The sequence below is a fragment of the Natrix helvetica genome, assembly GCF_964273705.1.
Source record: "Natrix helvetica genome assembly, chromosome: 4".
Lineage (NCBI taxonomy): Eukaryota > Metazoa > Chordata > Lepidosauria > Squamata > Natricidae > Natrix > Natrix helvetica.
Genome location: NC_138550.1, coordinates 72,559,055 through 72,576,947, shown reverse-complemented (window position 1 = coordinate 72,576,947; position 17,893 = coordinate 72,559,055). Strand labels below are relative to the sequence as shown.

General features: G+C 36.3%; 1 protein-coding gene across 12 annotated transcripts in view; it reads left to right on the top strand.

The window, feature by feature from the left end:
• Nucleotides 1-17,893, top strand: part of CXXC5 (CXXC finger protein 5) — a 134,284-nt gene that overhangs the window by 111,876 nt on the left and 4,515 nt on the right. For 9 of the 12 annotated variants that reach the window (XM_081950085.1, XM_081950086.1, XM_081950083.1 and 6 more), the window contains exon 4: nt 15,084-16,020. The exons of 1 other annotated variant lie outside the window; for it this stretch is intronic. In XM_081950085.1, the coding sequence (XP_081806211.1) occupies nt 15,084-15,128 (45 nt within the window). In that variant the 3' untranslated portion in view covers nt 15,129-16,020. Of the gene's footprint in view, nt 1-541; nt 623-15,083; nt 16,021-17,893 lie in introns of those variants that run through there. 2 more of the 12 variants (XR_014175157.1, XM_081950081.1) reach the window with 2 other exon arrangements.

The following is a 17,893-nucleotide window of genomic DNA, read 5'->3' as shown; positions in this document are numbered from 1 at the left end:
GTACAGTATATTAGAATACAATACAGTAGGTAATGAAGATAGTATGTGGATCAACAGTGTGAACCATCTCAGTTGGCACATTCTAAAAAAAGAAGGTCCTGGTCCAATTAGTTCAGCAAGAGTAAGACTTTATTGAAATCCATCTAGGTACAGCAGAAGCAAAGTCAGTTCTGAGGTTTTCCCGCGAAAACCTGCATAGGTAAAACCAGTTACACCCAGTGCTTTTGTTTTGGGAAAACAGTCTGCGCTGTTTGAACAGACTGAAATCTGACCTTGATGGGTATCTCTTCTCCGGCAGCAGAAGGTGCTCATATATTCCTTAGACTTCCCACCTTCTTTTTGTTATATTTCATGGTGCAGGTATATATACATATACTTTATTCATTAAGGCAATGGTCAGTTTCTGTAATTATTTTCCAGTATGCCTTTGTATCCACCATATCGAGACAATTTCTTTGGTTGTATTTAAATCAGATTTTTTAAAAAGCATCCATACTGAGTAGAAAATCAAATAGGTCCTTCCTCTGTCTAATTAATACAGGACACAGTGTCAGTGGATTGTGGTCCCTGATTGTTCAGAGCTGCCTAACTTCTGATTTGCAAGAGCTGTCATCATCTCACAGTAAGGATTTCTTCACTTCACTCCCATCCTAGGACTTCTTACGACCACAATTGAGACCAAAATTTATGTTGCTAAGTGAGATATTTGTTAAATGAGTTTTGCCCCATTTTATCACCTTTCTTGTCACAGTTGTTAATGTGAATCACTGCAGTTATTAAATTAGTAACATAGTTAATTGAATCTGGCTTCCCCATTGACTTTGCTTGTCAGAAGGTTGCAAAGGGGGATAACGTGACTTTGGGACATTGCAATCGTCATAAATATTAGTCAGTTGGCAAGTGTCTAAATTTTGATCATGTGACCGTGGGGATACTGCAGTGGTTTTAAGTATGAAAAGTGGTCATAAGTCCTTCGTTTCAGTGCTGTTGTAACTTTGAACAGTCACTAAATGAACTGTTGTAAGTCGAGGACTACCAGTATTTTGATTCATAATTTGTTAGCGAGAAATGCAGAAAACGGTACTTCACTGCCTAAAACAGGCCAAACATTGCATACAGGTCCTGTGGAAATTTAGAATCTCTGTTCTTCCCTAACTAATCTTATTAAGAGTCTGCTTAAAACAAATTCTAAGTGTGTTCACAGCAGCATATTTCTGCAGTTCTAAATTTCAACTTGGAGGGATTGTATACATGATCCAAGGACTTTTAAAAAGATGTAGAGAGTGGAGTGTAAACTCTGCTACAATGCATCAAGTGAAGGAAAACACTGGAAAGAAAATTCCAGTATGGATCAGTAATATACAAAACATTTCAAATTTCAATTATTTAACAACTGCTTTACATTTGAAATATACTTACCAAAGCTCAAAATGCCTATCAAAGTTTTGCTTTGAGTTCAAAATCACTTTGTTTTAATATCAAAACACTGATTTAGGCATAAAACATTTCCTAAGTAATCAATTATTTCAAAAAGGGCATTTCAAATTTGAATAGTTTAAAAAAAACTTTATGAATTTGAAGTAGCTCAAATATGAAGTTTTATTCATAATATGATCACTCACTTCATTAAGAAATAAATAGAATGACTGAATTGTGCAGATGCAGCTGTTTAAAATTAATTAATGATTTGCTCTTTATTTACTAAAAAAATCTTTACCTGTTATTGAATGAGATATCGGATTCTGTTCTATAACTGGCAAAATAAACACTCTTTTAAAGAAACTGGAAGCTAATGTCATAGAAATATGTGAAAAAGTGTTTGTGGGTCTTCAGAAATTCTTTTAATCTATACATTTTTTTAATCTAGGGAGAGGAAGGATTGCCTCTTTATAATTCTTAATTAATAGACTGTATCACAATGATAAATCTATAGAATGTTCAAGAAAAATACAAATAATTTCATGCAAAGATTAGAAGAATGTATAGTTAAAAACTAGCAAACTCTTAATATTGCAATAAATATATGAACTTTATAAAGATCAGATAGAACCTCAATTAATATCAGGAGATTAGTATATATTAGTGTAGTATGAATAAATATTTCAATTCAGATAGTCTTGTTTCTCTGCTTTGAAGCTTTTTCGTGTCTACTCCAAATTGATTTAGCATCTAGTTCTTCAAACTAGCCTGCTTTCATTTTCAAATCTGTACCTTTGGAGCCAATTGCTATGTTTGAGATAGGGAACAGAACAAATCACATACAGATAGTTCTATATACGTATAAAATGTGTATTAACTATGCTAAACCTATTAGCATGTTTCATTAGATGAAATCTGTATTGACTATTAGAGAAAATTTTTTTCTAAAATGTTTACTTTTGTTCAAAATGTATAAAATGTAACCTAGGTCTTTGACTGAGAAATCACTAAAACCTTCCCAGCAATAGTATTGTTTATTGTATGCCCTGATTTTTTATTTAGGGAGTACTCAAGATGCTATTATCCTATGCTGATTCTGCTGTTAATAAATAAAAATAAATAAATATTTATTAATAAAATAAAAACATGCAAAGAAAATGCTGAACCCTGCAATTCTACAATAAGTTACAAATATGTAATATATATCTAGTTCCCCGTGAATCATTAATTTAGCCAAAGGTAGAAAGATAATGTAAAAGAAGACAATGAAACGCTTACTTTTCTAGAAACTCCAAATACTAGTTTCCGTGGTTTGTAGGATCAAAGAGGAGCCAAAGCCTGTTTGTATGGATAAATGAGTGCATGTCTCTTTCAGATGTTTAAAGTAATAATTCATCTATACAACGGAGGTGATAATGGACAATGCAAAATTATACATGCATCAAGTATGATAACATCCAGTTGTGGTTATCGTATTTGTCTGAGAAAGATTCAGAAGGCCCAGAATTCTTTGAAAGTAATTTTGGTTTTATCTTGCAAGGCAGATTTATTTCTGTCTCCAGCTCTTTACTCAGGCTTTGTTTTTCCTGAATTGTTCCTTCTTTCAGTATAATAGCTCTGTGTGGAAAGAACTTGCACCCTTTTGTACAATTGAGGTGAAATAAAGAGAACAGAGTAGACATTGTTAAATTTAAATACTGGAAAAATCAACATCTCCAGTTTAAAAGAGTTAAAATATAAAATGCATGAATTCTTGGGAGTGCTCGGACCCTTTGGCTGGAGCCACATATTGCATTTAATACTTAATCTGCTTTGTGTGCTTTTGAGTTAGTGTGCTGTATGAAGCTTATAACTAAGTGTTTTAAACTCTAGCTTATGGTTTACTTTCATATAAACCCCTATCACTATGGCTTAATTTAATTAGCCATGGTTAAAAAGAATCCTGTAAAATGTGTGCTATATTTTCCTGTGCATACTTACCTGCCTTTTGCCACTTGATCACTGATAATAAGGCTTATTTTAATTGGCAATTTATGTTGAGCTGAAAAGAATGAAAAACACTACACTTCTGTGCTTCATGCACCTATGAACAAATTACAATGCTGCATGATGAACCTGTTGTAAAGAATATCCAGTGGAGGAGGATATTAAACTACCCTGGTAATATCATATTGCTTATCAAGCAATTTGTCCTTTGAAAGCATTAATCATACCCAAATAGAACAGAATAAGATGAAGTTCCACAATGTTCACTGATTGCAACAAATAACCTGCTATATCTCTTATTCTTGAGCCCCTCTTCTTGAGCTGAGGCATAGTTGTCCTATTCCTGAGCTGTTCCATACTAAATATTTTGCCCTTGAAAATGCAAATAATCTAAATGGAAAGCATTTTGTAATTGAGGATGCTTTTGATGTTTACAACTTAATGGATACCTATTAAGTGAATGAAAAGAAGCATAGAAGAGAAGTTTTTTTCAAAGACAGAGACCATGCTCTTCCCCACTTCTTGCCACAAAGTAAAGCTATTTTACTCTCAACCTTAGGAGTAATAAATGCAAAGATAACTACTGATTGTCTTTATTATGTAATCTCTCTCTCTCTTTTTCCAAGCCCTCTCCCCCCCCCCCCCAATCTGGTTTGCAAGACCAAACCAAAACACAAACAGATGCCTTTGGAATCTCAAAAATAGGGCATCAAGATATTCAGGACATCTGCTAATCAGAGGCCTATTGCCTCTGTATATGATTATATGTTTACATATGACTTCTAAATGGTAATCTTTTGAATAAACAGCCCTTTTATCTTTGAAGTATACTAGATTTGTCCAACTGTTGACTCTCAGATGCTTGAACTCATACTTAGGATCATTTTTCAGTGTTGACCATTCTGAGAATCCAAACATTTAGCAGGACCCCAAGTATGGGAAACATTATACTAGGGGTTAGCTAGCTAGTATATTAAATGAAAATGCAAACAATTGAATTGACTTAATTACCCTTATCTGTGACTCACAGATGACCCATTTGGAAAAAAAGGGCTTTCTGCCTGGATGGCTCCTAGGGTGAGCCGAAAGACAGAAAAGGGAAGCAGTATGCTCCCTCCCATATTTCGCATACCAGGGGTTGTGACACAATACATATACATATACATATATACATACATACATACATACGAATATGAATATATATGAGTGCACACTCATTCATGAGAAGAGGGAGGCCACTCTCTAAAAGAAGTTGGAGTTTTGCCAGTAAACCTAGTACATTTATATATTTATATTTGATTCATCTGATGCATAAAAGAGGGAGTGGATATTTTGTTCACATTACATTGAAAATGTAGAGAGGGAGAGAATAGGTAAAATGGTTTAGAACCTGCAGTGCCTCATGTTAAATCTCATTTAATGAAATTCTAGTCAGAAATATTTACATTGCTGACTAAATTGAGAGGGTTTTTTCAGCAAAGAGCTGTTTCTCATAATTGTTTACTCAGCTAATTTGAATTCTTTTTTTCTTTCTAGATTTATCCCAATTTGAATAGCATTGGTGATATATAAAATGCTTATTCAAAGTTAGAACTATAATTAATAGATAACATTTAACCATTTTAGGGATGTCCTTAGAAATGAAACAAATCTGAATGTTGTGACAATTGAGCTCTCAACAAATGTTTTAAATAAGACAAAGTTAAGCCAGATTTTGACTATCTTAACGTCTTATTTATGAGTAAACTTCACTAAATTCAGTGGAATTTATTTTTAAGATTTTATGTGCATACAGTTAGGCTACAGGTATACCAGATAAAAATCATTACAATATTTGTCCGTATATGTTTGAATAGATATAATGGTGCTTTCTTGTTCACAGTGCAAAAGGACAAAGCCAGATATTTTACCTGTAAAGAACTATTTCTAGGCAATCCATGCATGTGGTGTGGGTTTTTGGGGGCACTAAAGTTTTTATTCTTTTAATTTATGAAAACAATTCAGAATTTATTTTTGGCCTACTTTTAAATTTTTGAAATAGGGTATGATCATCTCTAGATGCTACATAATTATTTGTACAAATAGTATGTCATGCTGTAACCATATTCTATAAATATTCCTATAAGATTTGATAAGTGAGAAATTACACAAAATAGAATGCACTGGTTTCAGTGCAAACAAAATTATTGGGATCGTTTGTCATTATGCCAAATGAAATAGCAAGCATCTGGTTAATTCCTTGAGACAGGAATGCCACAATCCAAGTAAGGGCCTGGAGGATAATGAATATTGGTTGAGAAACCAGTTCATTTGAGCTGAACTGACTATGCTATTTTTTTTCTAAGTCTTAGAACAGAGCTGGGTGTTACACATGCTTTCCACACTTTCCTAGTTTCTCTAAAATATGATGAAGCTGAATATCTGATTGCCTAGTTCCAGGCTGAAGTTAGTAGATTGCTTTCTACATGCAATACTGCATTCTGAATTTCTGAATTTCTTATTAAAAATAATATATATTTAGGATAAGCTCCTTCCCCTCCCACCCATATTTCAAACAAGGGGGATTCTGTGCCTTATTATTATTATCAGAATATTTCCAGCTGAGTAAGAAAAAGGCATTTCTTCCATCTTCCTGTATAACATGCTTGGGAAGTGCTCATTTCCTTTTGACATCCACAGCAATATTGTGATCAATTATTTGGAGAAGCGATTCCTTGTTTGTATTTTTCCATCAATTATATCTTTTTCCAGTTTGTGTAATCATTGTTATTTTATCACATCCAATCACATTTTTGGTGCCTGCAGCCAGCAGCCCCACAACATTGACAAGAATTTTGATGCAATTGACATCAGGTTTTATCATGAATTTCTTCACTTGCTTGAAGTACAAAGGAGTTGGCTCTGATGAGGAGCGTCACGAGAACAAGAGGAAAAAAATTAATTTTTAGAGTGCAGTCATTCCTATTACAGTAGTGTTATGATAACTCTAATGTTGGTCACCACTTTCAATTTCTTTCCTATTCTGAAGGACTTGCTTTTAAAGAACATGGTTTTTTGTGATTGTAATGATGGAAGATTAGATTCAAGAGAAGTTTGCAGGCTTGCTATACTGCTGGTCTGTCCCCTTCATTCAATAAAGAAGTGTATAGATTTGACATGTTGCTATTTTGTAATCTCTTACTGATTTACACAGATGACATGGATTCCTAAGCCCGGAGGTTTCTTGTTCTTGCATCCATGGATCAAAATATGGAACTAGTTGGTTCCGTTGCACATTTTCACCCAGTTCTCCTTACTCTTGCAAACTATTCTTGTTATAATGAGAATGATTCAGAATATATTCACTATTATACTTATTCTAAATCTTGTTACCTTGTCTCATCTTTTGACTGGGCGTTTGCCTACCTTGTGGCAAATTTGTTTATTTCTTAACATGACTGGCTTCTAAGATGGATCTGATGGTGGCCCAAATTTAACTTTTATGGTTGTAAATTGACAACTATTTATATATTATTTGTGCTGCAAATAATAATACTAAGTTGTATAACAGAGCTTCCTGTTCCACCTGTTTTGTTTTGATAGTTCAGTAACAGACAACAATTGAATATCATGGAGCAAAAACTTTTTCTATGAGAGCAATTTCTTTTCAGATCACTAACGACCACATGTGCATAGCCGAGTGCCATATTTTTTTATGGGAAAGGTTATACCTTTCTACCTACTTGACAGCCAGTTTGGTGTAATGGTTAAGGCTGCTAGAAACTGGGCACAAAGTCTGCTGGTTGACCTTGGTCCAGTAACTCTCTCTCAGTGTTAGGAAGGAGGCACTCCTGAAAAACCTTATCAAAAGTTTTAAAAAATTGATTTGAAAGCATAAAACAATAAACAAATGAATGAATTATACCTACTTATCCAAATCTCAATTTGTGTCAGCATTCATTTTCTATGATAAGTCATCCAGACTGGTCTGTGACAACTTAACTATATCTAAATAGCTAACAGATTGCTTGGTGAAGGAGGTTTCATGGATCATAATTTTGTCAATACATATGGTGCTTTTTCTTGTGGTTTGTTGAAGGATGCATGTTTTATCAGGACCGTCCTTTAAATGCATAAGGCCTTTTCAATGAGAAAAAATGAAGAAATGCCTGGGTGAAAAAAAGAGAATTACTGCTTAGGAATTATTCCCAATTCCTTGTTCTGCTTAATACTCTACCCTTAGCACTAAAACTTTTATCTGTAAGTCATACCACATTCTTCTAGATCAAATCAGCCTACAGGTTCTAATGTTTATAGATCATGTTCAGCGTTGATCCTCTCTTTAGCATTAATGACTAAGGAAGGCAGTGTTTTTAACTCACTGCCATCTGCTGCCATCAGATGGAAAACACTTTTTAGATTGTAATCTTATAATTTTTTGCATGGATTGGAATTCCATTCCATGGAATTCCAATTCAATTTCATCTGTGATGATTTCAGCATCCATTTTTTTCACTTGAAGAGATTGGTAAACCGAATTGATATCCAATATTTTTTAAGTATTATCCTCACATTTCTGTTCTCTTCTATTATTGCTGGGACAAAGTTGTTCATAATAGGAAATTACTTTTTAAAAAAGTTTGGGTGCATCCATAGGGCTTTCTGCTGTGCTTGAAGTTTCATGAAATGCAAGGTTCTCATCGCTTTTCATCTAAACTTCAAGTGGGTTTTTATTTCCCCCAGTATTAATGATTAGACATCCTCATTATTACATAAGCATCTATCAAAACTCATTGACCTCTGAATGGTAAGCAGTTGCAGTCTTACCACATTTTTCCATTTCCAAATTTTAGGCCTCTGTTAACAAGTAGAACATCCCCAACTTGAAATACTCAGTTTATTGCATAGTGAAATGATCTTGCTATGACGTCTACAGATATTTGAAGTGCCGTATGGACGTGACAGCAACAAGGGACAATGTCTGTTTCCATATCTGGACCCTTCAGTTCTAGTATACCTTCAGATTTGGTGTACAATTTGGAGTTTTTCCTAGATTCTCAGGTCCTGTTTGAGCAAATAGCAGTACAGTTAGGAAAGGCTTTGATAAGAGACATCTTACATGCCACTTGCACCCATTCATTGACCCAGAAGCACTATTTGCTGATAAGAGACATCTTACATGCCACTTGCACCCATTCATTGACCCAGAAGCACTATTTGCTGTCACTTAATCTTTGGTCACCTCGTATTTGTTTATTAGTGCATTTTAAATGGGCTGCCATTGAAGATTACTTGAAAGCTACAACTGGGCCATAGTGTATGGCATTGGTAGTTCTTAGCTTGTCTCTGTACACCTATGTAACTAACACCTGTACTAGGAACCTCTGTGTGCAGTTCAAGGTCCTCATTATTATCTTGAAGGCTTTTCATGGCCCAGGCTAGACTTATTTATAGAACCACTTATGTCCAGTTATTTCTGCTTGTCCCCACAAAGTCTGAGGAGATTGGTAAGGTCCTCTATCAAACAAAGTTGTTTAATGGGAACCCAAAATACAGCTACTCTTACGATACCTGCCCTCAGAGCAGATAACATACTCCCTGAGATTCATTTGGTTCCTACCTGGCCAGACATTCACAAGGTGCTAAAGACCCTAGTGCTCTTTAATACGTCCTTAATTGAACTGCATCTACATAGAGGAAGAATGCAGTGGGGTAACCAAAGACTCTGCCTTAGGCCCAGCACTCTTCAATATCATCATCAGTGATTTAGACGATGGGATAGAATGGAACTCATCAACCTATTTGTAGATAACACCAAACTGGTAGGATTGCCAACACTCCAGAAGATAAGCTCAAGGAAGTGTCTGCTCTGTAGGCAGGTGCCATATGAGAAGAAAATGAAATGCACAGGTATAGAATAGGTGGTACTTGGCTCAATAATAACTGTTTTGGGATTTTGGAGTCCTACTGGACAGGCATTTAAATATGAGCCAGCAGTGTGCTGAAGCTGCCAAAAAAGCCAATGCAGTCCTAGGCTGCTTTCACAGAGGAATAGAATCAGGTTCATTTGAAGTGTTACTACCACACTTGGAATATTCCACCACGATTTTAAAAAGATATTGAGATTCTAGAAAGAGTGCAAAAGTTGTTTAGGGGGCTGGAGGCTTAAACATATGAAGAACAGTTGCAGGAATTGAGTATGTCTAGTTTAATGAAAAGAAGTATTAGGAGTGACATGATAGGTGTGTTCCAATATCTAAGGGGCCACCACAAAGAAGAGGGAAATCAACCTATTCTCAAAAGCACAAGGCACAACAAGAAGCAATGGATGGAAACTAATCAAGGAGAGAAGCAACCTAGAACTAAGGAGAAATTTCCTGACAATTAATCAGCGGAACAACTTGCCTCCAGAAGTTGTGCATGCTCCAACTCTGGGAGGTTTTAAAGAAGAGTTTGGACAACCATTTCTCTGAAATGGTAGGGTTTCCTGCTTGAGCAGGGAGTTGGACTGGAAGACTTCCAAGGTACTTCCAACTCTCTTATTTTGTTAGACCCGAATCTTCCCTTAGACACTGAGCTAAGCCTGACTTGATTATGTGGTTCTATCTTAAGTCATCCTGGGCTTGATTTTGTTGTTGTTGATTACTTCTGGGAGGGATAAATCAAGTAAGTCTCACTGTATTTCTGGCATGGCAGGCTCAGTTTCTGTGTCAAATTCTGCAGTGGTGGCAATTTTTTTTTTGAATATTTTCATCCTTTAGGATTTCAGTGATAACTGCATCTTTTTAAAAAATGTGTAGCAAATTAGTTTTGCTAGTTTTGGATCAGCTGAATTGGTATAGAATAGAAAAGATTTGGCATGTCTCTCCCTTCAAATCTTTAATTATTTTCAGACTTAAAGAATCTTAAATCAAATAATTTAGGGATTCATGGATTTGGATCTCCCAAATATATTTTAGTCACCATGGAAGTTAAATTTAATTGGGACCAGTATTGCATTAGTAACATGGTAGATGATTAAAATAACCAAAATGAGGCAAGGAGCCAAATTGCAAGCCATTTGCAGTTTTTCCTTTTCTTTTCTTTTTTTTTCCAAAAAAATTTATTGGTTTTTTAAAACATTTATAAGGAAAAGGGTAAATGGAATGGTTACAAATTTTGGCAGTTGCAAGTGTGGCAGACGCCCCCTCCCTCCAAACTCATAAGATACATCTAAGTATAAAACATTAATACATAATCATAAAAAATCAGCATATTAATTCTAGAAAAAAGTTTTCAATCAATTTATATAGATATGTTATATAGTGTAGATATAATTTCATTATTACTTTCGGTCTGTTTATAACATTGTGGTTTTCTTATTCATTTTTGTGATCTGAGCTTTTTTGGTGTTGCCCCTTCACCCCCCGCTGGCAGAGCTCCGGCCCCTCCCGTGTCCTGTATGACCGTTGTAGCGTCTTCTGTTTTTTCTAGGTTCGCTTTATTTTTTTCCATAAAGGCCTGTGCCTCTATGGGTGTATTGATTCTGATTCTTGTCTCCTCCCAGAATATCAGCATACCTTCAGGCATCAACCATCTAAACCACACCCCCTTCTGGTATAGTTTATTCGCCAATTGCGAATAGTTTTTCCTTTTCTCCCTAATTTTTTTGGGGATCTGCTTCAGAATGGTTATCTCCCTGTCATGATATGTCAATGCTTGCCCCCTTTGTACACCCAGAATTTCATCTCTTGTGCTTTTCCTAAGGAATTTAATATGAACCTCCCTGGGTACATTGTGTGTTCTGGCATATGCTGAATTCACTCTATAGACCAGATCTATCTCCCATTCCATCTGCTGTTTATCTTTGTGTATGTATTCAGCTAAAATGTTAGTCATAATGTCCCTTATATTTTCCCCATCTGCTTCTATTACATTTTGAAATCTAAGATAAAAGGACATTCTCTCAAACTCTGTTTTCATTTGTTGGATATCAAGTTCTTTGTTTCCCTTCTGTAGAGCCTCTACCCCCCCTCTCGCTTCCGCCACCCCACCCTCCACAAGGTCCAGTCTCTGTGAGTTCTTATAAATTTGGACTTGATTCTCTTTAATTTCTTCCTTCATTTCTTTTAATTGTTTCTTAATTTCTTCCTGGCCCTGTATGAGTTGCTGGAGCATTTGTTGCAAATCCATCTCTGTACTCTTAGGTTGCATCAGTTCTGTGATCTTTGTCTGTGTGGCAGGACTGGATGTTGCAGATGTCGGTGCAGAAGTAGCAAAGCCAGGTTTTCCAGGGGGTGGTCTTTTGGGAGACAAGGTTTATAAAACAAAGAGATCAGTCAGTGTAGAGACTGGGCAGCTGGAGAAGTAGAGCAGGCAGATGAGTCCAGGAGGCAGAAGATCCAAACAGATGGGAGTTTCTTTAATCAGTCTAGCAATAGATGAAAGTTTTTTCTCCAAAGAGTTCAGGAAATAACAATCCACAAGAGATTCCTCTGGGTGACACGGAGACAAAGACCGGAAGCCTGAATTTTAAAGGTGGAGTCAGGTTTCACAGTTCAGGAAGTGTGCCATCTTGCCCTGCCAGCTTTGGGCTCAGAGGCATAGGAAAAATTTTAAAAGTTCACAAAGTTCTCAGGTCATCAATAAGTTCTGGAACTAAGTCCAATGAAAAACACTTTTACTGGGGTGAGGCATCATTAGTTGGCTCTCCCCCCTCCTCCTTCCCCTGGGGGCGAGAGCAAAAATTTTTCAAGCCGCTTGTCCAAGGGGGGGGGGAAATCCCCCTCCCCTCCAGCCGCTCCTCCAAGAAAAATCCTAAAGATTAACTTTTAAAATTACTGAAAAGTCCATCAACTCAAAAGTAAGGGAATGAAGAGAGGAAGCATCTCACCGCACCGCCGCTGCTTCCTTCAGTTTTGCGTTCTCCGATCGGCATGGAGCGAGACGCCCACGCGCCCTCCGATACTGCTCCCCGGTGCCTAGAGCGAAGCGGAGAAGCCCCCACCAGCCGCCGCCGATGCCAGGGCCCTCCGCGAGCCGCTCCCTCGGCAGGACGCCTCTCTGGGGCGTCCTGTGCCCCCCCAGAAGCGGGGGAAGCCCACCGGGAGAGCGGGAGCGGGCAAGAGCTTGCCCGTCGCCGTAGCCGCCGGAACCGGAAGTCCAGTTTTTCCTTTTCTTGAGGTGTTGATTGTTCTGGATACTGGAGCAATTTATAATTTAATATCTGATTACAGAGGATATCCCATTTTCCAGATATAACGTTTGCTGCTGTAATAATGTACACCAACCAGAGGATATTCCTTGTCTCACTTAGTTAATACATGCCTTCTTTGAGTGAATAATGTATAACTCTCTTCAGTACCAGTATCCACTTTGTGGACAAGTCAATGCTATCTACTTAGATAGTGTGGGATGTGAAGAGAGTCTCTCTGAGGCTACAGGTATATCTTTACTCATTGATGAAAGTAGCTGCTTCGATTGTTAGGTTTCTCAGTGTTAATAATTTGCTAACTTGCATGGCATTTCCTCATTCTATTTCAGAAAATTTAAAATACAGCATACATTACATTACATTATGTATATTACATATGTAACAATACACATACATTATATATGCATGTATATTATATATGTACATAATATATTAATGGTGTACTGTATTTTAAATTATGTTACTTGAACTTGGTCCCTAAATAAATAGTTTTAATGTCTTGTATGCCTATCCTGTCTTGGGTCTGAGTTTTATGTGAGCCAGGATGCTTTACTATCATTTATATTTTTCCCATATCCGTTTATGCCTTGGGAAGCATCTCTACTTTGCCTTGATGTCCAGCAAATCTTAGCTTGCTGAATTCATCACACGCCACTTTAAAAAAATCTGCAGAATGGGGCTATCTTGCTGCTTAAAGAAACATTTCTTCTCTCTGCCCAAAGTAGAGCACTGTGAGTTGTGAGCACCATGCTCTTGTCTATAAAAATGAAATTCCCTGTTTCCTGAGTTCATGGACATCTCACTCTTGACAGAGTATCCTCAAGAGTCTTTCTGGTGGGCGCTTTTCTTTGAGAGATCTGCACATTAGTGACATCATTGGCCACTTTTCTATGGATGTTTGAGAAAGAACAGGTGCCTCATTCAGCCAGGTGGTTTTCTGTTTTAACCTGACATCCTGCCTTGCCTCTAGTATAGTTTACAAGTTGGCTATTCTACTTGTTGTGTAAAGCACAGAAAACTCTTAATAACAATAGGTTACTTAAACCCATATTCCATCCACCTGAAATCTTGGCTCTTTGTTCTTATGGGCTAGGTCTTACCTTCATTGTGGAGCTGTGGGAAAAACTTCATTGCATATGTATAGAGAAGGGCTTTTTTTCATGCCCAAAAGCTCCAGAAAGAACATTTTGGATAGGCAGAGAAACTTATTTGCTTGAAGGTTTACCTAAATAAGCCAAATATATTCATAGATAAAGTTTGTTCTTAAAATTGAGGTTTTTCTGTTTTAATTTTTGTATAGGAGTTTTGAGAAGGAAATAAAAAGCATACACATGATAACATTTTCATACAGCAAATTATCCTCTCCCAGTCTACTTAAAGGTATACTAAATTCTGATCTCTGCTGTCTAACCATAAGGCTTCTTCAGTCATTGAAGGAAGCTACATATTTCCTAAATCACAGGATTGTGTAGTGGGCATAAAAGCCTGAATGCCTGAGGAGTTTCTTTGACAGCATGGAAACTTATTAAATTGGATCACTTAAACACCTTTTGTTTGTCACAAGATTTGATAAAGTTATTGTAGTTTCCAAATTAGCTGCCCAAATTATGTAGTTGCCCAGAGTTGCACTAAGAATTAGGATACTATATAATAGCAGAAATTTAGTTTTGTCTCATTATTTTTTATGTGTGTCATTAACTAAGTCACATATAGTATATATGTTGGTAGAATGTTCCAAATGGCATCCCTTGTAATCTTGGAAACCTCATGATCCAAAATTGGAGTATTGGTAAATATTTTTAAGAATTTACCCTTTTCTCATTACTTTCTCACTGCTGTCCTGTGAATTGAATTGCCTTCATTTTCTAAGGACAGATTTCCAAACCTGATGCTGACTTTTAACAGTTTTACCAAACCAAGTTTATTTGAACAGAAATACATTATACTTTATTCATGAGAAATACATTCCACTGTAAAAGAGGACTAACACATGTGGTGGGTAGCAAGATTTTAAATGATACAAATCTCAGAAGTCTTAACTAAATATAGTAGATTCTTCTCAAGGCTATGTGAATGACAACTTCTTATTTTGGGGTCAAACAAGAAATACCAATTTTTCTATTCCATCCTTTAACAGTTCTTGAAGATGTTGAAATAGAGTTTAAGGGCAATTTGCATGTGGATTAGTGGTTCTTTTAAAGAAGAATAGATCGTGGAATAAATTATAGGTTTTCATGAGGTGCACAAACTAAGGGTAGGAAAAGAGTACTAAGAAAAATTATCAAGAAAACTTGGACAGGAGCAGAAAGCAAAAACAATTAAATATGGGAGGCAGTTATGAACACTGTCTCAAGCTTCAAGTGAAACTGCAGGGAACACTGCAGTCAGAAAATGGCACTTCCCGTTCTAGTGCACTGGGTGTCACAAAATTAAACTCTGTCCTGGGCTGGTTTTTCTCATTCTTGCTTATCATGTGTCCCTCTTCTGTTCTCTTCTGTCTCTACAGAAAGTGATGCTTCCTACAGGTGCTGCATTCCGATGGTTTCAATAGGAACAAGAATCCCAAAGCTCTATCCTCCAGTGCAATGTCACTGCTTGCTTGTGTTGTCTCAGGCAAGGATTTTTTTGACGGAAATAAATGGATGCACCTATGTCTTCTTTAGAACCAAAAATATTTTCTTGCAGATTTCATTCCTTTTTTAAATATAATTTTTGGCATTTGTTTAACATCTTTTAAGTACTAGTAAAGCATTAATGTTTTCAAATAATTTTTTTAAAGAATCCATAAAGTATCAAGATGTAATAGAGTATGGACAATCAATCAATTTGTTTTCCTGTGTTTTGATGTTGATGTTTATGTGTGGAAGATGCAGTTCTTGTGTAGAGAATGTAAATTTGCAGTAACCTTTTAAATCTAGTTACTAATACGCACTACTGTAATTAGCACAGCAGTTTCTTCATTTATCTGATTGATTTCCATCATTAAAGAAAAATAGTGTGGCTAGTTTCTAGAATGCCTCAATTCATGTTTATAAATGAACATATATTTAAAATAAGGTGGTTTCTTTTCCCTAATTCTACAAATAAGATGAGATTTAATCAGCAAGATGTCTGGTCTTATAAGATGGAAATATATTGAAAACTGGCATTTTTTAAAAAGAAAAGCAAAAATAATAAAATTTAGAACAAATAAAATTGCATACTATAGTAAACCCAGAACTAATTGCAATGATTCACTTTTAGAGACCATTTGGAAATATTGCTGGAATTCCAATGTAAGCTGTTGCAGAACCTGTGCTGAAAAAATATAGAAGTCCTTTTTTATGTTGAAAAACCCTCATCTCCTGCTTTCTTACCATCTCTAATTGAAAGCCTGTTTGTAATGTTCTAGCAATTCAAGCTAAGCTGTTTTGTGAATAAAAATGAAAGCATGTTTTGTGTCATGGTTTTCATCTTCATTATTCTGTCCATCTTGGGTGCATGTCAGGTTGCTTTATGGGGGTACCAAGTCTAAAGTGACCTGTTACATGTTGTTTTTTCCTATAACGTTTTCCAATGTTGGCCTTTCTTGGTCTCAAAAAATGTAAACTGAGTGGGTTTGATTATACTTAAGCATTTTGGTTCTTATTTTTAATGTAAGGTATTATACGTGTTTAATAGTACGAATAGCATAATTTTATGTTTCCTTCTGCAATCTACATATATGATTGATTATCTGATCTGATCATAGTCCACAAATATATGATGTACCGAATCTGGGTTTGGTATAACCGTATTAACCGTTTGGTTAGACAAACAATTAAACATTCAATAAATAAAATTATGTTTTAATCAGGCTACTCGATTTTAGAATTAGAAATCTACATAGCATTTATGTTGGCAAATTTATAGGAATAGAAGATATCTTGGGCCTTAAATCTCATGATATGCATGAGGCTTCTGAGAGAATTAGGTATTTGCTTGAATTATGCTGCCAGCTGCAGTGTTCACAATCTGAGGCAGCCAATATACAGAATGGTCCAACTTGTGCTGTAAGTCGCTGTCAATGAGTTCCCCAGCTGACTTGGATGTTTGGGAAAACCTTTCGCTTTTGTCTTTCCTTGCAACTCCTTTAATAAAGGGGTCCACAACCCCTGGGCCGTCGCCTGCTTGAAAGTGGGCTGCGCGATCAGTGGGCAAGCGGCATGCGCGTGAAACTCCACTCGTGCGAGTGGCGGGTGCTTGCACACAAAACTTCATTCAAACCAGTGGACCTTCGTGCACAAGCTCATCCACCCTAGCTCATGCGACTGGAGCTTCATGCGCAAGTGCAAAGGTCCACAGTTTGTGCGAGTGGAGCTTTCTGTGCGAGCACAAAAACACTCTGCTTGAGCATGAAACTTCATTTGCACGTGTGACTGCCACTTGCCAGGCTGCCAAAGTTGAAAGATTGGGGACTGCTGCTTTAATAAAGCAATCCCTATTTTTAATTTAGAAAGCACAGGTCACTAGTTACTCAAAGTTGCTAGTCACTCAAAGGATCAGTCCATAATGTTGCATTTTAATTTTTTTTAATTTTGTAGAAGCAATCATTAATAAATTTTACATTTCATGAAGCAATGTCAATATGCAACAAACAATTGTATTTAAGTTTGTTTTGTCAATAAAAAATATTAGGTGAATGTTTAGATATGAAACATACTGCTTTTGAAAAAGAGGAGATTGCCAATAAAGGAACATGCTATCTCAAGTTCATACAATTTGGGCCAACATTTTAGTGGAATTAAAAATTGAAGCTAGAGGACAGCTAATACTGAATTCCAAGATAGCCAAGAATGCTTTTCATGTTTAGTGGTTTTGGCTACAATATCCTTCCTAATTTTTTCTTCCTTCATGGTATAAGAGCAACAAGTAATTTTATTGCTGGCATATGGGGAGAGAGATCCCCATTATTATGCAAGTTTAACCAGGTTTTGCCCCAAACTCCAGCTCCCCTAACTCACTTTGGTGAATAAACAAGAATATGTTGCCACTTTCATGTACAACTACCATGAATCACAAATGTACATACATATAAGCATGAAGATATAGACAATGCAAAGAAAAATTTTGTGGGGTATCTGATAGACTTTTGTGGCTACAATTCAGTGTTCCTCCACATTTTTAATTCTGTCTGGATTGTAAAAGAACATTGTATAAAAGCTACAGTATCTTAGCTACTGGGATGGACAATGGGCAAACTAGGGTATGAAATGGTCCTGTACCATCAAATTAGATAACTCTATGAATTCTAACCTGAATGTTTAACCCTGCTCCAAAATATTTAACATTAAAGAA